Source organism: Euprymna scolopes, chromosome 17, assembly GCF_053919585.1.
Source record: "Euprymna scolopes isolate OS-2025 chromosome 17, ASM5391958v1, whole genome shotgun sequence".
NCBI lineage: Eukaryota > Metazoa > Mollusca > Cephalopoda > Sepiida > Sepiolidae > Euprymna > Euprymna scolopes.
This window is the reverse complement of record NC_136498.1, coordinates 22635248-22651691: the sequence shown is the minus strand read 5'-3', so window position 1 is coordinate 22651691 and position 16444 is coordinate 22635248. Positions and strand designations below refer to the sequence as shown.

Here is a 16444-nt window from a genome sequence, read left to right as displayed (position 1 = left end):
GGCCTAATAAAATAACTCCATTTTGGGTATTATTTTACCATATTTGTCCAAAATTTTCTGAGTGTGTCTATTTAGCAGTTTTGCATGGTGCTGAACCCAAATTTAAATATTTTGTGGTCTTGGGGACTTTTGGAGGTAAATGGGGAGGCAAATGATGGACTTAATTTTTTTTTGTTTTGTTTTCTTGTATGATGCAGAAATCAAATTTATATATGTTAAGGCCTAAAATTGCATCGTTGGATCATTTTGATCAGGATTTGACGTCCTCTGGGGACTTTTAGAGCTAAATGGGGGAGGGGCACATGCTGAACTTTGTTTGTGTTTATCGTAACATTTCTTTCGCTCTTCCATATTTGAGTATGACTCATAACTGTTTTCCATCAAAAATATTCAGATGAAGTGTGAATAGTGACAAGCAAGCAAACATATTGGCATTTCAAAACGATTTTTCATTAATTAGTCTCTTATATCCGAGTTACGCTCTATTGAAAATTACAAAATTCTAGCTGCTGAAAGTCTAAAGTCGTGGACGACGACGACATAAAGGATGTACTTTGGCGTTATGACGTCATTCTTTTTTTCAAATAAATATTAAAAAGATATACATACTAACATGTATATCGGCATTGCCTGGTCGTAAAATATGCTTAAATATATTTTTATTTATGCAGCTTTCATAGAATAAGTTATCATAGAATAAATTATCTACTGGTTGTTATAATTTACCCTATATATAATGATTTCAAAAGTTTAAAAAAAAAACGACTTTGGTTCCATCAGCTGGAATCGAAACCAAAACATTCAGCGCTTCAGCCTTCGTCGTTACTGTCGGAGCTATCGCCAGTCGGATAAAAAAAAAAAAAAGTTAAAAGCTTAGTGACTTCCAAGTTAAAAAATATATATGTACGCATGCTCAGAAGATAGTTGATTTACTCCTGTCGAGGTCAACCGTTTTTGTTTGTTTTTGTTTGTTTGTTTTTTGTTTTGTTTTGCTTTTTGGATGGGTCAGTTTTGACCCCTTAGCATTTATTTTAACCGAATTGAAAGTGTTCCTGGGGTCCAAATACCCTATGTACCAATTTTCGAGTCTGTGGCTCAAATATTCAGAGAGGGGTTTGGTGGGAACGTTTCGTAAACACACACACACACAGTCACTTTTATGTGTAATATATATAAACATGACCGTGTGCTAGAACGTTTTCATGCTAAATTCAACGCAATTATGCATTACGTCGAAACTATGCACGAATAGAATTAAGCATAGTAGTTAAATGAAACCAATCATCTAATAAAAAAAACTATAATTAAATAATGAACCTTCCTTTTTTCAAAGGAATATGTAAATTAGTTAACTTTCATGAAGTTGCTCGACTGAGGATGTTAAGTTAGTTTTAATCATTTTTAAACAAAAAAAAGTAGGCGAAAAAACGCTCAACTTATATATCTAATATATATTAGATGGTATGATTCCGATACAATTACCGATTCCTTACAAAATTCCCGATTTCGATTCATTATAAATCTCTAAATATTTTAGTTTAGAAATGTTATTTTCCCAGATCTTCGTAAAAACGCATATTAAAAATGCAGATATTTTCATAAACGTAAAAAAAAAAGAAAAAAAAAACTTGCGGAGGGTGATCTATAAATTTTATAGTATTATAAAATCAATAATTATTATTTTATCATTATTATCAGCAATGGAAGATTTTGCTTTAAACGAAATCAAATAAAAAAGACAAAAGAATCGTTTTGGCATCGGAAAATAGGCACCATTTTTTTTTTTTCGATACCGATTCCGATACCCCCAAATTTGTCGACTTTTCTAATTCCCGATTCTGATTAATCGTCCCAACACTAATATTAAACTAGCATAGATATCCGGCGTTTCTCGGGTGGACATGAAGTTCAGTTTGGATATTGAACGCTTTCATCGATACACCACAACAATTTCAAAAATAAAAGAACGGAATCTACCAAATAAGAACTATGTGACAACCTCCCCATCAGATATTCCGGCAGAAAGGGTACGAAGAGAAGCTATTCTCTGTTACCTGTGTGCTGGAACACCCCCTAAAGAAATAAACAAATAAAAATAACTTTTCTTTCAATCAAAATAGCAAAGAGTACCTGTGCAACCAAAGAAAAATGAGTCGCGGCAGCCGTAGTCGAACCTGAAATGCCGCTAAAGAGGAAAAGAAAAGGAAAAAAGTTACTGCAAAATGCGTTTGTTGATACGTCCACGCGTGCTTATGTCATGACGTTGCAAAATAAGGGTTTTAAGCATAGTTTTGGTTAATTACATGACTTGCGATAATAGCCACGCGAAAACTGACTCCCTCCTTTTCCAAAAAGTGGTCCAGTTAACCACAACAAATTATGTTTTTTTCTCTAATTTTCACTTTATGCATCCGAGGGAGTGATCTTTTAAATGGTAGAAGTTTCGACCCGGTCGGATGCGAATGACGAAAGATTTTTGCAGACACACACACACTAACGCTAACACACAGATGATTTTCCTTTATGTAATAGACTAGCGAGATACTCGGCGTTGTCTGCGTGTGGAGAGGTTTTATGGCATGGCTATTGATCAGCGGTGCCCTAAAATAGTTTCAAAAAAAAAAAAAGAATTAATCAACTCCCTAAAAATGTAAATAGCAGCGAGTACCCGTGCGAACGAAAAAAAATAGTAAGCAGGCAGGCTCGAACATGTAATGCTAAAAGGAGTGAAAAAAGGTAAATGGTTTGGTCGCCGCGCCCACCATGACATACTACGTCGCCGTTCAAATTAAGGTTAGTCATTGCAATGTGTATGATGACTTGGCAAAAATGTCGACTAAAAAAGTGACCCCCTCTCCTTGTAAAAAAACGGCACAGTTGGTGGTGAAAAAACGAATGGTTTGGTCGTTTTTGGGATATTTGCTGGCCGAAAGACTGAACTTTCAAACCGTACCAATTCTGTCAGTGTTGCGTGTGTCAAAAGTTTTAGCGAGACATACAAAAATGCATACATACACACTAACAGACAGGTGAGATTTATATAATAAAAGATAATCTTCCTTGATAATATTTGTTTTATCTACTCTTACAATCGTCAACCATCTTTTCCACTTTCATTCATTATGTCTTCCTCTCCCCATCCCCGTCTTTCTTTCTCTCTGCCGACCCCTTTTTTACTCTCTCTCTCTCTCTCTCTCTTGCTTCATTTCGCTGCTCTCTCTCCCGACCCACTTCCCCCACTCTCTCTTTCGCAAACTTGTTCTCTCTTTCTCCTTTTCCCTTCTCTCCTTTCCCAATAGTTGTTCTTGTTCCTTTTCGATGTCTCTCCAATTTCCCTACTGTCTTTCCTCTTTTCTCTTTTCTGTCTCTCCCCTCTCTCCAACTGTATTTTACTTATTTACATCATTCAGTTTTTTTTCTCTCTAACCACTTTATTACGGCAATAATATTCAAACATGCAAAGAGTTTGAACACCTGATAAAAAAATTAGGCGAAATCCAATGTTTCTTTGCCAGTGTTCTAAGAATATTTTTAAAGGTGTATTCGAATAAGTTTTTACTTACAAAGTAGTAGTGTTTTATTGTTGTCAATTTGTTTGTTTTGTGTGTGTGTGTGTGTGTGTTGTTTGTACTCCATCAAGGTGACGTCATAATGGAAATGACTTTGACTATGATCCAAGAGAAAGTGATACTATTTTAGTTTCGTAGCGTTCCTATCTCAAACTTTCATTTTTGTTTAGTGTCATTGTTCAATACAAAACATTATGCTGCGAAGAAATACAGTTGACAAACATTACTTGTTAAACTCAGAAGATCTCGTTTTAAATGGACTTTTAATTCCCTTTCTACACAAGGTAACAAGGCCTCTTTTTTGTTGTTGCTGTTTTCTTTTTGTTTTCATTCTAATCTCTCCACACAAGCTATGAAGCGACTTTATGGGAGAAGACAAAAGAGACACAAGATAATGATCGTAAAGGCGGGAAATGCTTATGGAATTTAGATAGGAGAAAAGCCATCAGCGGGAAGTTTCCCAAGTCTGCAGTTCTTGGGAAAATATTAATTCATGTCTAATACCTATTACTAAAATTTATATGCATATATATTCCATAAATTTCCATGAAGGACTTGCAGTACATTGTATTCCAAAATTCCATTTATTACGGACTTGACTCAACGGCGTTTAAGTTCGATTTCTAAGCTGGAACCGATTTCGAAATTTTGTCTTTTCTGGATAATTTCACAAACCAGATGCAATTAATTGCAACATTTCCATATCCCACTAACGAAGATTAAACCTTTTTGGTATTTTGACCAAAATGATTTTGATTCTAGTAAATATGTAAAGTTTAAGCTTTAGAGGTCTTAATGAGAAACTTAAAATCATGAGAATTTGCTTATTCGCTGTCTAATGACTACGTTTCGGCTTTATCCTAAGATTTTCTTGGAATAATTCATTTGAAGAAATAAAATACTAGTACAATATTTGAAAACATATTGGCTGTGTTTGCAATGTGAAATAAATATATCTATCTATCTATATATCTATAAAAGTGAACCTGTCTGTGTATCTGTGTGTCTGTATACATTTCCCTACGCAATAACTCTGTCAATTTAAGGTCTACAGACTCGAAATTTGATATACAGGTTACTGAGATTTGGGAAAATCTATGTGATCGGTTTTCGGCCAGAAATTTGGTTGTTAAGTTCAACGATTTGACCTTTGAGAACTCTACCAAACACCTCCGACAATTTTGGGTCTAAACTCTTGACATTTCAGATATAGGTTCCTTGGACATGGATCTAAATTAATAACTTGAACTGATCCCAAAACAAATAAAAAGGGGTCATAATAGGGGTCAAAGTTTTAAAAAATTGACCGCTTTTTTTTTTTTTCTTTTTTTTTTGCTCAACATACACCTCCAAACACCCGGGCTGAAATGCTAGTGTTTTTCTATTTCCGAACAAAAAGGTGTCCTTTTTAGGAATAGGTGTCTAGAAATTGCAAGAGAAGAAAGCCGAATCAAGTTTCTGGGTTGGGGTTATAAACAACGAAATCGACGCGTTGTAAACAAAAATTGAAACTTAGGGTTTAAAAAAAGTAAAAAATGAAACAGTTGGTTTCACATTGCATGTTTTTTTTTTGCATAGGCATTACCACGTATCAAGGCCCAGAGACCACTCGAGGATAAGGGTTAAGAGCGTACAGTAGTCAATTGAACAATACAGTAATTGTTAGTAATAGAAATTAGGTAAATTTGTTAACTAAGTGGAGCAGCTCACCAAGAACTTGTTTAAATTGGACTTGAAGACAACCATATTGTAGTCAGCTGGAAAGCAGGAGAACGGAAGACAGTTCCACAGGCGTGCAGTTCTAAGAAAGAAGCTTTGTTCATGGAATATACGCTTAGGTTTAGGCACAGATAAAGTGTGGGGGGAATTATTGATCGTGTTTTCAGCTAGACGAGTGCTTCTTGTGAAAGTTTGGCGAGGGAGACCATAGATTGAAGCTCAGTCGAGCACTTGCCATAAAAATAACGATAAAGCAGAGACAAACTCGCAACATCTCTTCTGTGAGTATATATTGTTAAGGTTCGCTAGTCTCGGGTGTGTTCCGTGAAACTCGGAAATGATAACGTAATTACTGAAATTTTTATTGATATCTATTCTTGACAAGTTGGAACAATTACATTGAGAGCATTGTCAGGACCGCTGCGAAGAAGGTAGCTTCTCTCTACCGTGCTAGAAAGCTACTAACTCCCGAAAGTATCCTGTACCTCTATAAGGCTATCATTCGCCCATGTATGGAGTATTGGCATATTTGGCCTGGGGCATCTGCTACTACTCTCGCTCCTAGACAAAGTGCAAAAGAGAGTCGCCAACCTGATAGGTCCTGAACTGTCATATGAGCTTCAGCCACCTGTCCCATCGACGAAATGTAGCATCGCTCTGCCTGTTCTACAAGTACTTTAATGGTGAATGCTCCGACGAACTGAAAGCACTCGTACCCCCTCGACGTAAATACCCCCCACAAACCCGACAAGCAGCTAAATCACACCCATTCACAGTAAAGATCCTTCCCCAGAATCGCTAGACTTTATAATTCCCTTCCAGGTTCCTGCTTCCCCAACTGTACTGACATGCAGAAGTTCAAGTGTAACGTGAATCGACATCTTGCTGCTCAACTCTTTATATAGTACCCCTGCAGCTTATGCTCCTTATAGTAGCCCCATCAAAGTGACAACTGTGCCTTGTTTGGGGTGAAAATGTAATTTAAAAAAACTATCAAATGAAGATCTGGGCCCTGTCGGTGGGGCATTAGAATACGCCGACTACCCCCCTGCAGATGGTAAAAGTCCCTCAATGGGGGTCCTGGATATGACCTTAAACTATATCCAGTGGTGAGGCTCCAGCTTGTGGGCTTTGGGGAGTGTGGAGCCACCCTTTAATTACCATTACTCCCAGTGGTAGTACCTGTTAGGGTCCCAACTATGGGTTAAATAGAAACCGACGTGAAAACAACAAATATATTCTATTAAAAAAAATTTTTCTTCAAAATCTTTGGATTCGGCATTAAATAACCCGAAAAGGGTTGATATGCCGTAAAACAAAAACAACCAACCAACCAAATGAAGATCTGATATTAAACTTTGTCTAGAATCTTGATTCTGATTTTGATTAAAATCCATTACATAATTTTGATTCTAGAAAATGCCGTTTCAGTTGGCTTAAGATAATGAAGGCCTTAAAAAATTGAAACTTAGGAAATCTTGCTTAATTAATGTTTAGTTATTACGGATCAAATTTTGTGAGAATCTAAAATATTTTAATTTTTAAATAAGTTGATATGCCCCCCCTCTCTAAGAAGCCTCTTTCTCCAATATATGTACACACATATATATATAACTTTCTGCGAAACCAATCAGAACCGTGTATACCCGAACTATGTATTGGTTTTGGTTCGGTTCTTTTTCCTGATTTGTCCGTGTAGTTAATCTTGCAGATATCTGTCTCAAAAACCTGATTATCTCGCACCCTTCCAAGATAAACATCGGATTTGTTGCCGCGAACATAACGATACTACGCTTCGTGTCATCAACTGGAATATAAATTCTCACATGCTTCAGACTTGCTTTTAATTAAACTGCCATGTTATAATGGGGGTCACAGTGGCTAAGTGGTTAACGACACGGACTGAAAACCTAGGTGTTCCAAGTTATCTCTCTCTCTCTCTCTCTCTCTCTCTCTCTCTCTCTCTCTTTTATATATATATATATATAGAGAGAGAGAGAGAGAGAGTGGGAGGCGTCCGGTTTTGCCCAGTCGTAAAATAGGCTTAAATATGATATCTCAATTTGTCCAGATTTCGTATATATTATTATAGTCGTGATTTCAAAAATAAAATAAAAAGTATTAGATGTCATCAGCCAGAATCGAAACCGAAAGCAAAACTGTAGCATTCAAAGCTGATAACGTTACTGCTATACCAACGTGACACGCATACAAACTGGTTAAAAACAAACTAAGATATATGTACAATTTTCAATTTTGACCCCTGAAAAAATGTTTTAACCGGTTAAAGCCCATAAAAGAACGGTCCATAAAAAAAATCCAATCATTTGAGGCCCATATCGCCGCTCTGCGACTTTTTATATTTGTCAGGTCATGCCATATGCTACTGGTACCATGTAACCCAGTACTACCTGCCTCATGGTCGGGTCACCAGCGACTTAAACTGGTTCCCCCACCAGTTGTTTGGTGAGGAGGATGGCTAGTCCTTCCAAAGGTGGCAAGACCTTCCAAAGGGCGAATGAACCCTTTTTCGGGGCCAACGGCCAACTAGCATCGTGTGTGTCTGTGTATGTATGTGTTTGTTGAGGTGGAGAGAGCTGTCGTAAGTCGTGGTGAAGGCAACCTTTCTAGGAGAAGCAAATCTCTGATTTAAAAAAAAAACATAAAGCGGGAGACCAGTACCTGCATTAAGCTGGTCTGCAGTTTAATTTTTTGCTGGCTATCTTGCTCTTGCTTGTTGCTGGATCTCAACATTTTGAACCGAGAGAGAGAGAGGCTTAGCTGTCGTACAAAGCTAAGACTCTGTAACATCTGTGTATAAATACTCCCTCAGGAATGTGTCTATTAAAATGGTCATGTGGCGATGGAAGTCATTTTTGGGCTCATAGACTTTAAGTGTCTGAGGAAGTGGCACTCGTCTGACAAGACGTTGCAATCATCATATATATACTAGCAAGCCGCCCGGCATTACCCGGCCGTAAAATACGCTTAAATATATTTTTATTAATGCAGATTTCGTATTTATTATATTGTATTGGACCCAATATACAGTAATGATTTAAAGTTTTTAAAAAATTTTGAATGACTCGTACGCCACCGAGAATCGAAACTAAAACGTTTACTTACGATTTACTGTTTCAGTTGATGTTAATATCTGAGCGATGAAGACATATTTGCTGCAAGGCTGAAAATTAAAACATGAATCAATAGCTATTACGTTATGCATGCATATTCGTAATGCCGTTGTTCGACCTTCACCTGGCAAATTTCATTTTTTTAATTTTCAAACTTTTGAACCGATTTTCCTCGGCTAAAATCCAAATATGAAGTTTCGCATGCTTCAAATATCTTATATATTAAGTTTCATGTCTGTAGACCAAAACTTAGGGGAGTTTGGTAGGCAAAATGTTTTAAACAAATATATATATACGTATACATAAATATATATAGAAAGCGGTTCGCGTTTACTATAACCTTTTTACGTAAGTATAAATCATGCAAATATTCTATTTGCGTGAATATAATTACATGTAATAGTTAACTAAAGATGATCATCTCATAAGAAAACCGAAAAAACTAACATGGATTAAATTAAAATGAATATTTAAAAGAATATGCAAATTAGCTAGATCTTTTTGCAGATAAATGCAATTTCACAACCCATATATAACAAAGTTGTATTTTCTTTCTAAATAAATAGAAAAATCTGGGGATATAGCTTATTGGTAGAGCAGTCGACTAAAATTCGAATGATCCTCTGTTAAAGCCCGGGTGTACCTCACCATTTTACTTTTTTCCTTATTAATAGGCTCAATTTACGACAAAAGAGGAACCATTTAATATTATATTTTAATTTACATAGAAACGGAAACATATGCGTGCGAGTATTATTTTTTTTCAAACAGTTAACTTCTTTATAAGTAAAAAAAAATACTCTAGTTGAGATTGAAATCAAGACCTAAAGACAATGAGTCAGTTATGATAACCATTAGTCCGGCTTCACACGATCTTTAAAAAAGCGTTTTTAAGCCTACGTCTTCTTAACATAAGAAATTTGTACTGTGAACTATTCACGCATGCGCGTTCGTGAAACATTTGATATACAGATAAAAATCCGATGACCCCCCCCTACATACCAATTGTTCAATTTTAACTTCATTATCAGCCTTATTTCCGGATGAAAACAGATTAAAACGTTTTCCACGTGTCTGAATATCCTATATAGCAAATTTCAAGTCTGTAGATCAAAAATTCGTTGAGTATATAGGTTGAGAAGCGTTCTCACATGCACACAAATATTCTCAGTTTTGTAGATATACTCGCAGGCCACCTGGCGTTTCCCGGTCGTCAAATACGTATAAATATATTTTATTCATACAGAAACTGAAACATGTGCATGCGATTGTGATGTTTTGTTCTAAAAAATACTATTCAAGCTGAGATCGAAACCAAAACCTAATGACAGCAAGGCAAGTACGATAACCATTACACCAGTTTGACGACTTTCAAAGAGTGCTTTCAAAGCAACTCCTACTTTACATAAGGAAGCTGTCATATTTCACGACTCTGCATGCACAGCTATAAAATAGTTAAAAACAGATTTTTTAAAAAAATTGTAGTCTCTCACGTACCAATTTTTCCATTTTGAGTTTTTGACAGCCCTTTCTTTCTTTTTTCTTTTTTTTTTGATAATAAAAAATTAAAGTTTTTCACGTGTCTGAATATCCTATATACAAAATTTCAAGTTTGCGAATCTAAAATTTATTCTGTATATAAGTTGAGAAGTGTCCTCTCACACATACACACACACAAACACATTAACACTTTTATCATTCAAACTCTACCGTGTTGAATATGGTTAAGTAGCGGTTTTAGTCATTTAGACCTGCTTTAAAGCTTCACCGCTCATTCATTTTTTAGAAAATTTCAAACAATTATTACAGTTTATACAGATCAGCTATCTTGGGAAAAAAAATCAATTTTCGTTCAGTAAAACAAGTTATGATGAATTTACTGGTATTTAAAATCGTAAAAAAAACCTAAGGAGGTGAGCGACGTTTTCTCTGACTAGTTTCTATAGCAACCACGTCGCTTCAGCGATTAGTGTTACTACCACTCTACCGCTTTCGCGAAAAGAGAAGTAACAAGTGGAGCAGAGAGAATGAAAGCAGATAAGTTCCGTACATTGTTATTACATATGTGTATGTTACGTTTATGAGGGCAAAAAATATGCTTGAAATTAAACAGAGAACACGTGAATTTACTGGACGCCTGGAAAAATCATGATTACAATAGAAAATGCAAGCATGAAAAGTAATATGGTTAAGCTTAAACATGGAAAAGAAAAGGACAAGATATTCTAATAAAGAATATAATAAATTTATAACTTAAAATATTGCAACCATAATAAGTTTTTAATTCAATTTAATATTATATAATCAATTCTTAATGCTGCGATATTTTAAGTTATAAATTTATATTTTTACTAGAATATCTTGTCGTTTTCTTTTCCAGATTTAACAACTAGACCTTTTCTTTTTCATGTTTAAGCTTAACCATATTGCTTTTCATGCTCGCATTTTTTCTATTGTAATAGATACATAGATTAACTGTTGCGTCATCGCTTTTCCGCCGTTTTCAGAGAATTTCATGGCGTAACTATATATATATATATATATATATATATATATATATATATATATATTTCTAGCTCCTTATAGCAAGTGGCTATTCTGGATCAATTTTATCAACAAAGATATGCGTTTAATAGTTGTTGTTTTGCTGTAAATAATATTTGGCAGATATTTATATGCTTCATTTAATGTCTATTGCAGAGACGGGATGCTGTATCATATGACTACGCTGACAAAGATGCAGTTTATATTCGAATGCTTGGTAAGTACAAAACAAATTATTTCATTCTATTCTATTTTTGCACCCCAGAAAAGTTGACAGGTAGAGAATAACAAGAATGCTAGGCAGCTCTTATAGTATGATTACTAGTAGGAGCGTATGGTAGCTTCCTTCAATCTTGACAGACGTAGTGAAAATGATTAATATCCTTAGGTGTGGTCAAATGGAACTTCATGTCAACCCGGGCAATGCCGGGTACCCATGCTAGTATAATATAATAATAAATACGAAATCCGCATTAAACAAAATATATTCAAGCGTATTTTACAGCCAGGCAATGCCGAGCGGCCTGCTAGTGTGTGTCGTTGTTGTTTTGATAGCAATATGAAAATATGTCCATGGTAAGTTAGCTACAAATAGGTAAGTATATATGTTATATCCTTGCAGAAAATCAGCAAGCTACATGAACGCTTATGTCTAGCTTACTTGCCTCTTCCAACGTAGACCCCTACTACCATGTCTCCTTCTCCAACATCAGAAGTTGAAACCCAATTACAGGAGACGACACCGGACATATTCTTTCTTAGCGAAACTACAATAGGGCCGACCACTTCCCTAGATGAGTTCATAATTAAAGGACACTCTAACTTAACATCTAAATCTGACCCCCAAGATCGCCATGGGCATGGAATATGTGCCTACATTAAAGATGGCTTCCCATGTGGCAGGGATATCTCTAGAGAAGATCCTAATTTACCTTTTATGTGCTTCCGGGTTGCACTTGCTTACACCACTGCATTTATATTTGCCCTCTATCGGCCCCACAACAGCGGAGTTACTATCTTTAAGAGCATATCTGAGAAAATAGACCACATCCTTTCTACACACCCCTCGACTAACATCTACATCTGTGGTGACTTCAACGTCCATAACGTGGAATGGCTGACCCACTCAAATAAGACGGACGATGAGGGGAGGTTCTGTCATGATTTTGCCATTGCTTATGACCTCACTCAGATTGTTCGCGAGCCCGCCCGTGTGCCCGATACTACAGGTCAATATGCAAGCCTCCTAGACCTTTTTCTCTCAACTTCCCCTGAGCTATGTCCATGTTCCGTTCTTTCTCCTCTAGGATCCTCCGACCATTCCGTCGTATCAGTTAAGATAAAAATGAAAAGTAATAAGTCCCCAGACGTACCCCTCCACCGTACTGTATACCGATACTCCATGGCTGACTGGGATAACTTCCGGACATTTATATCTGATCTACCTCTGCATTCCATGTTTAAAAATGATGTGTCCTCTATAGTATCAGATCTGACCGAATATTTAATTGTAGGCATAGACCGATTAATACCATCTAAAAATTCCAACAAAAACCTAACAGCCAGCCATGGTTCTCCCCAGAATGTGCTGCTGCCATCGCGCACAGAAATCACTTTCCGTAGCTACCAACGTAATAGATCCACTGAGACTAAAGCTGCTTTCAGGACTGCCAGCAACAACTGTAAAAGAGTAATAAAAAATGCAAGAGAGCTATATGCCCAGTCTGTTAAATCCAAAGTAGTGATCAGCGGCTTGGTTCCCACCAGTTTTGACATATAACAAATAGGATCCTGAACAGAAGTGTGCGTTCTATCCCAACAATTATCAACGGACCAGAGGTCATCTCATTAGCATCAGACAAGGCCAAACTATTTGCAAAGAACTTTGCAGCTAATTCTACCCTATGCGACGAAGCCATCAACTCCCCATATTTCCTCCTATAACACAGAACACGCTAGGTAACATACAAATATCTGTGCATGAGGTCGCCAAGCTAATCAAGAATCTTGATTCCAGCATCCCAATTATAGTGTTAAAAAAGCTTCAACCAAAACTTGCCCCCATACTTACGAAACTGTTTAAACGTTGCCTTAAGGAGAAGTGCTTTCCAACACCCTGGAAAACCTCATCAGTATGCCCTGTATTTAAGAACTCCGGTGATAAGTCATCTCCCTCTCAGTACAGACCAATAAGTCTCCTGTTGTCATGAGTAAGTTGCTGGAATCCATATTAAATAGAGAAATAGTCAACCACCTCAGCAGAAATAACCTTCTTAGTGACACGCAATATGGTTTCCGTTCTGCAAGATCTACCACAGATGTGCTAACGGTTATATCTCATAGGATTAGTGAATCTCTTGAATAAGGCTTCCTTTCCAGGGCAATTGGTCTTGACATATCAAAGGCCTTCGACAAGGTATGGCATAAAAGCCTACTTCACAAGATCTTCAGCTACGGTATAACTGGAAATATTCTCTCTATCATTAAATCATTTCTCTCTGATAGGCTCATAAGAGTAGTGGTTGATGGACAAAAATCAGAGGCCTGCAGTATTAATGCTGGAGTCCCTCAGGGGTCCATCCTGGGCCCAACTCTCTTCCTGATCTACATCAATGATCTCCCTAAACACATACTTAAATCATTCGTTGACATCTATGTTGATGACACGACCATCTACAGCAACACATCTAAGGCTGTAAATGACAAAGCTCTCTCTGATTCTCTCTCCTCTGATCTCGAACGAGTGATTCAGTGGGGGAAGACGTGGCTGGTTACCTTTAATGCATCTAAAACCAAACTCCTATCTTTACATCATCAACGCTCTGATCCCCATCTGGCATCAATTGAAATGGATGGCTCTCGTCTAGGAGAAGCCCCATGTTTTGATAAGCTTCTGGGCTTGACCTTCACTCCTGATCTGAAATGGAACATGTACATCAAGTCTGTTGCCAAGGTCACTGGAAAGATGGTGGGATCCTTCTACCGCTCCAGAAGATATCTCACTACTGATGCAATTCTCTATCTATATAAAAGCCAAGTACGTCCAAGGATGGAATACTGCTGCCATATCTGGGCAGGAGCTGCTAAAAACAGCCTATCCTGCCTTGACAGAGTACAAAATAGACTTCGTGACTTAGTGGGGGGATGCCCTTTTCTCTTCCCTGCAACCTCTCTCCCATAGAAGAGACTTTGCAAGCCTATCTTTGTTTTATCGTTATTTCCATGGCAGGTGCTCGTCTGAACTCCAATCTCTGGTCCCCCCTCGCCAATCTTTTACAAAAAACACCCGTCTAGCTGAATCCAATGTCAAAAACTTTCCCCACTCTTTATCTATGCCTAAATCAAAACGTAGATTCCATGAACAAAGCTTCTTTCTTAGAACTGCACGTCTGTGGAACTCTGTTCCGTCTGCCTGCTTCCCTCCTGACTACAACTTGGATGTCTTCAAGTCCAACGTAAACAAATTCCTGATGAACCGCCCCCCTTAAGTAGATACTCTAAAATATCCACACTAACGTACTGTACTTACAATGACCCTTATCCCTGAGTGGCTTTCGGGCCTTGATAAGTGGTGAACACCTTTGTAAAAAAAAAAAAAAAAAAAAAAAAGAATTATAATTTAATTACTATTACTGCCAAGCTCTAGTCACTATTTCGCTGAACCCATAATATCGGATCGGGCTATGCCGCTTCCTCTGAAAGGAATAGTTTACAGGTAATATTATATTCAAAAGCCGTCCTTAGCTGTATGTATTTCCCGGTCATGGAAAGGCGGAAGACAACGCCTTGCCTTCTCAAATGGTTGTTTATCTGGTATTATTAACTTCAACGAGAACCAGTGTGTCAACACGATTATTCTGTACTTTTTTTACATGAAGATCACCACTTATCAAGGCCCAGAAGCCACTCAAGATAAGGGTTATTTTGTGTACAGTAATCAATGGGATAGTGTTGTAGTATTCATTAGTATTGGAGATTTGATAAAGTGTCATTACTTGGGGGGGGGGGTCATCAGGAATTTGTTTATGTTGGACTTGAAGACATCCATGTTGAAGTCAGGAGGGAAACAGGACAGCGGTAGAGTTCCATAGGCGTGCAGTTCTAAGAAAGAAGCTTTGTTCATGGAATCTACGTTTTGATTTAGACATAGATAAAGAGTAGGGAAAACTATTGACAGTGGTTCCAGCTGAATGCAGTGGAAGTAGATATGGAACAATATATTATTTCACCTTTAATATGATACATATGATACATATACATAAAAAATTACATAGATATGCGAGTGCATTATTATTATTAAATGTTTGGACATTCGAAATTTACCAAAACAGAAACAATTTGGGTCAATAAATTTAATGAATTAAATGTTTAAAATCCTATTAAAAATGAGTCCCTTTCTCTCACTTTTTCGCTTTCTGTTTTTCACATATCTCTTCCTTTTTTCCCCATATATTTTTTCCGTGTATCTTTTTTTTCCATATTTGATTTTTTCCATATATCTTTCTTTCATATATCCTTTTTCTTTCATATATCCTTTTTCTTTCATATATCATTTTTCTTTCATATATCCTTCTTTTTTCATATATCCTTTTTTTTTCATATATCCTTTTTTTTCATATATCCTTTTTTTTTCATATATCCTTTTTCTTTCATATATCCTTTTTCTTTGATATATCCTTTTTCTTTCATATATCATTTTTCTTTCATATATCCTTTTTTTTTCATATATCCTTTTTTTCATATATCCTTTTTTTCATATATCCTTTTTCTTTCATATATCCTTTTTTTTCATATATCCTTTTATTTCATATATGTCCTTTTTCTTTCATATGTCCTTTTTCTTTCATATGTCCTTTTTCTTTCATATATCCTTTTTCTTTCATATATCCTTTTTCTTTCATATGTCCTTTTTCTTTCATATGTCCTTTTTCTTTCATATATCCTTTTTCTTTCATATATCCTTTTTCTTTCATATATCCTTTTTCTTTCATATATCCTTTTTCTTTCATATATCCTTTTTCTTTCATATATCCTTTTTCTTTCATATGTCCTTTTTCTTTCATATGTCCTTTTTCTTTCATATGTCCTTTTTCTTTCATATGTCCTTTTTCTTTCATATATCCTTTTTCTTTCATATCTTTTTCCATAACTTCTCTCGCTCTCTTTATTTTTCTCTTACTCTTTATTTCTACTTCTGTCTTTATGCCTCTCTTTATCTGTTTACATTTTACCTTTCTTTTTAGTTCTCTCTCTTAATCACTTTGCGTTTATACATACTCTTTATTTCTCCTATCGCTTTTTACACATACTTCCCTCTCTCCAGGGTTCTCTGTGTATATATTTATCTCTTTCGTCATATATATATTTCATTATTGGGGTATATATATATTTCATTGTGTGTGTATATATAGCACATATTTCATTGCGTGTGTATATATATAGCACATATTTCATTGCGTGTATATATATATATATATC

General features: G+C 36.2%; 1 protein-coding gene across 4 annotated transcripts in view; it reads left to right on the top strand.

Moving 5' to 3' along the window:
- LOC145296711 (high affinity 3',5'-cyclic-AMP phosphodiesterase 7A-like) overlaps window positions 1-16444 on the top strand; it is a 434586-nt gene that overhangs the window by 186371 nt on the left and 231771 nt on the right. For 2 of the 4 annotated variants that reach the window (XM_080142694.1, XM_080142691.1), the window contains exons 1-2: window positions 3675-3853; window positions 11123-11183. In XM_080142694.1, coding sequence (XP_079998820.1) covers window positions 3764-3853; window positions 11123-11183 — 151 coding nt within the window. In that variant the 5' untranslated portion in view covers window positions 3675-3763. Of the gene's footprint in view, window positions 1-3674; window positions 3854-11122; window positions 11184-16444 lie in introns of those variants that run through there. The other 2 variants (XM_080142693.1, XM_080142690.1) reach the window with 1 other exon arrangement.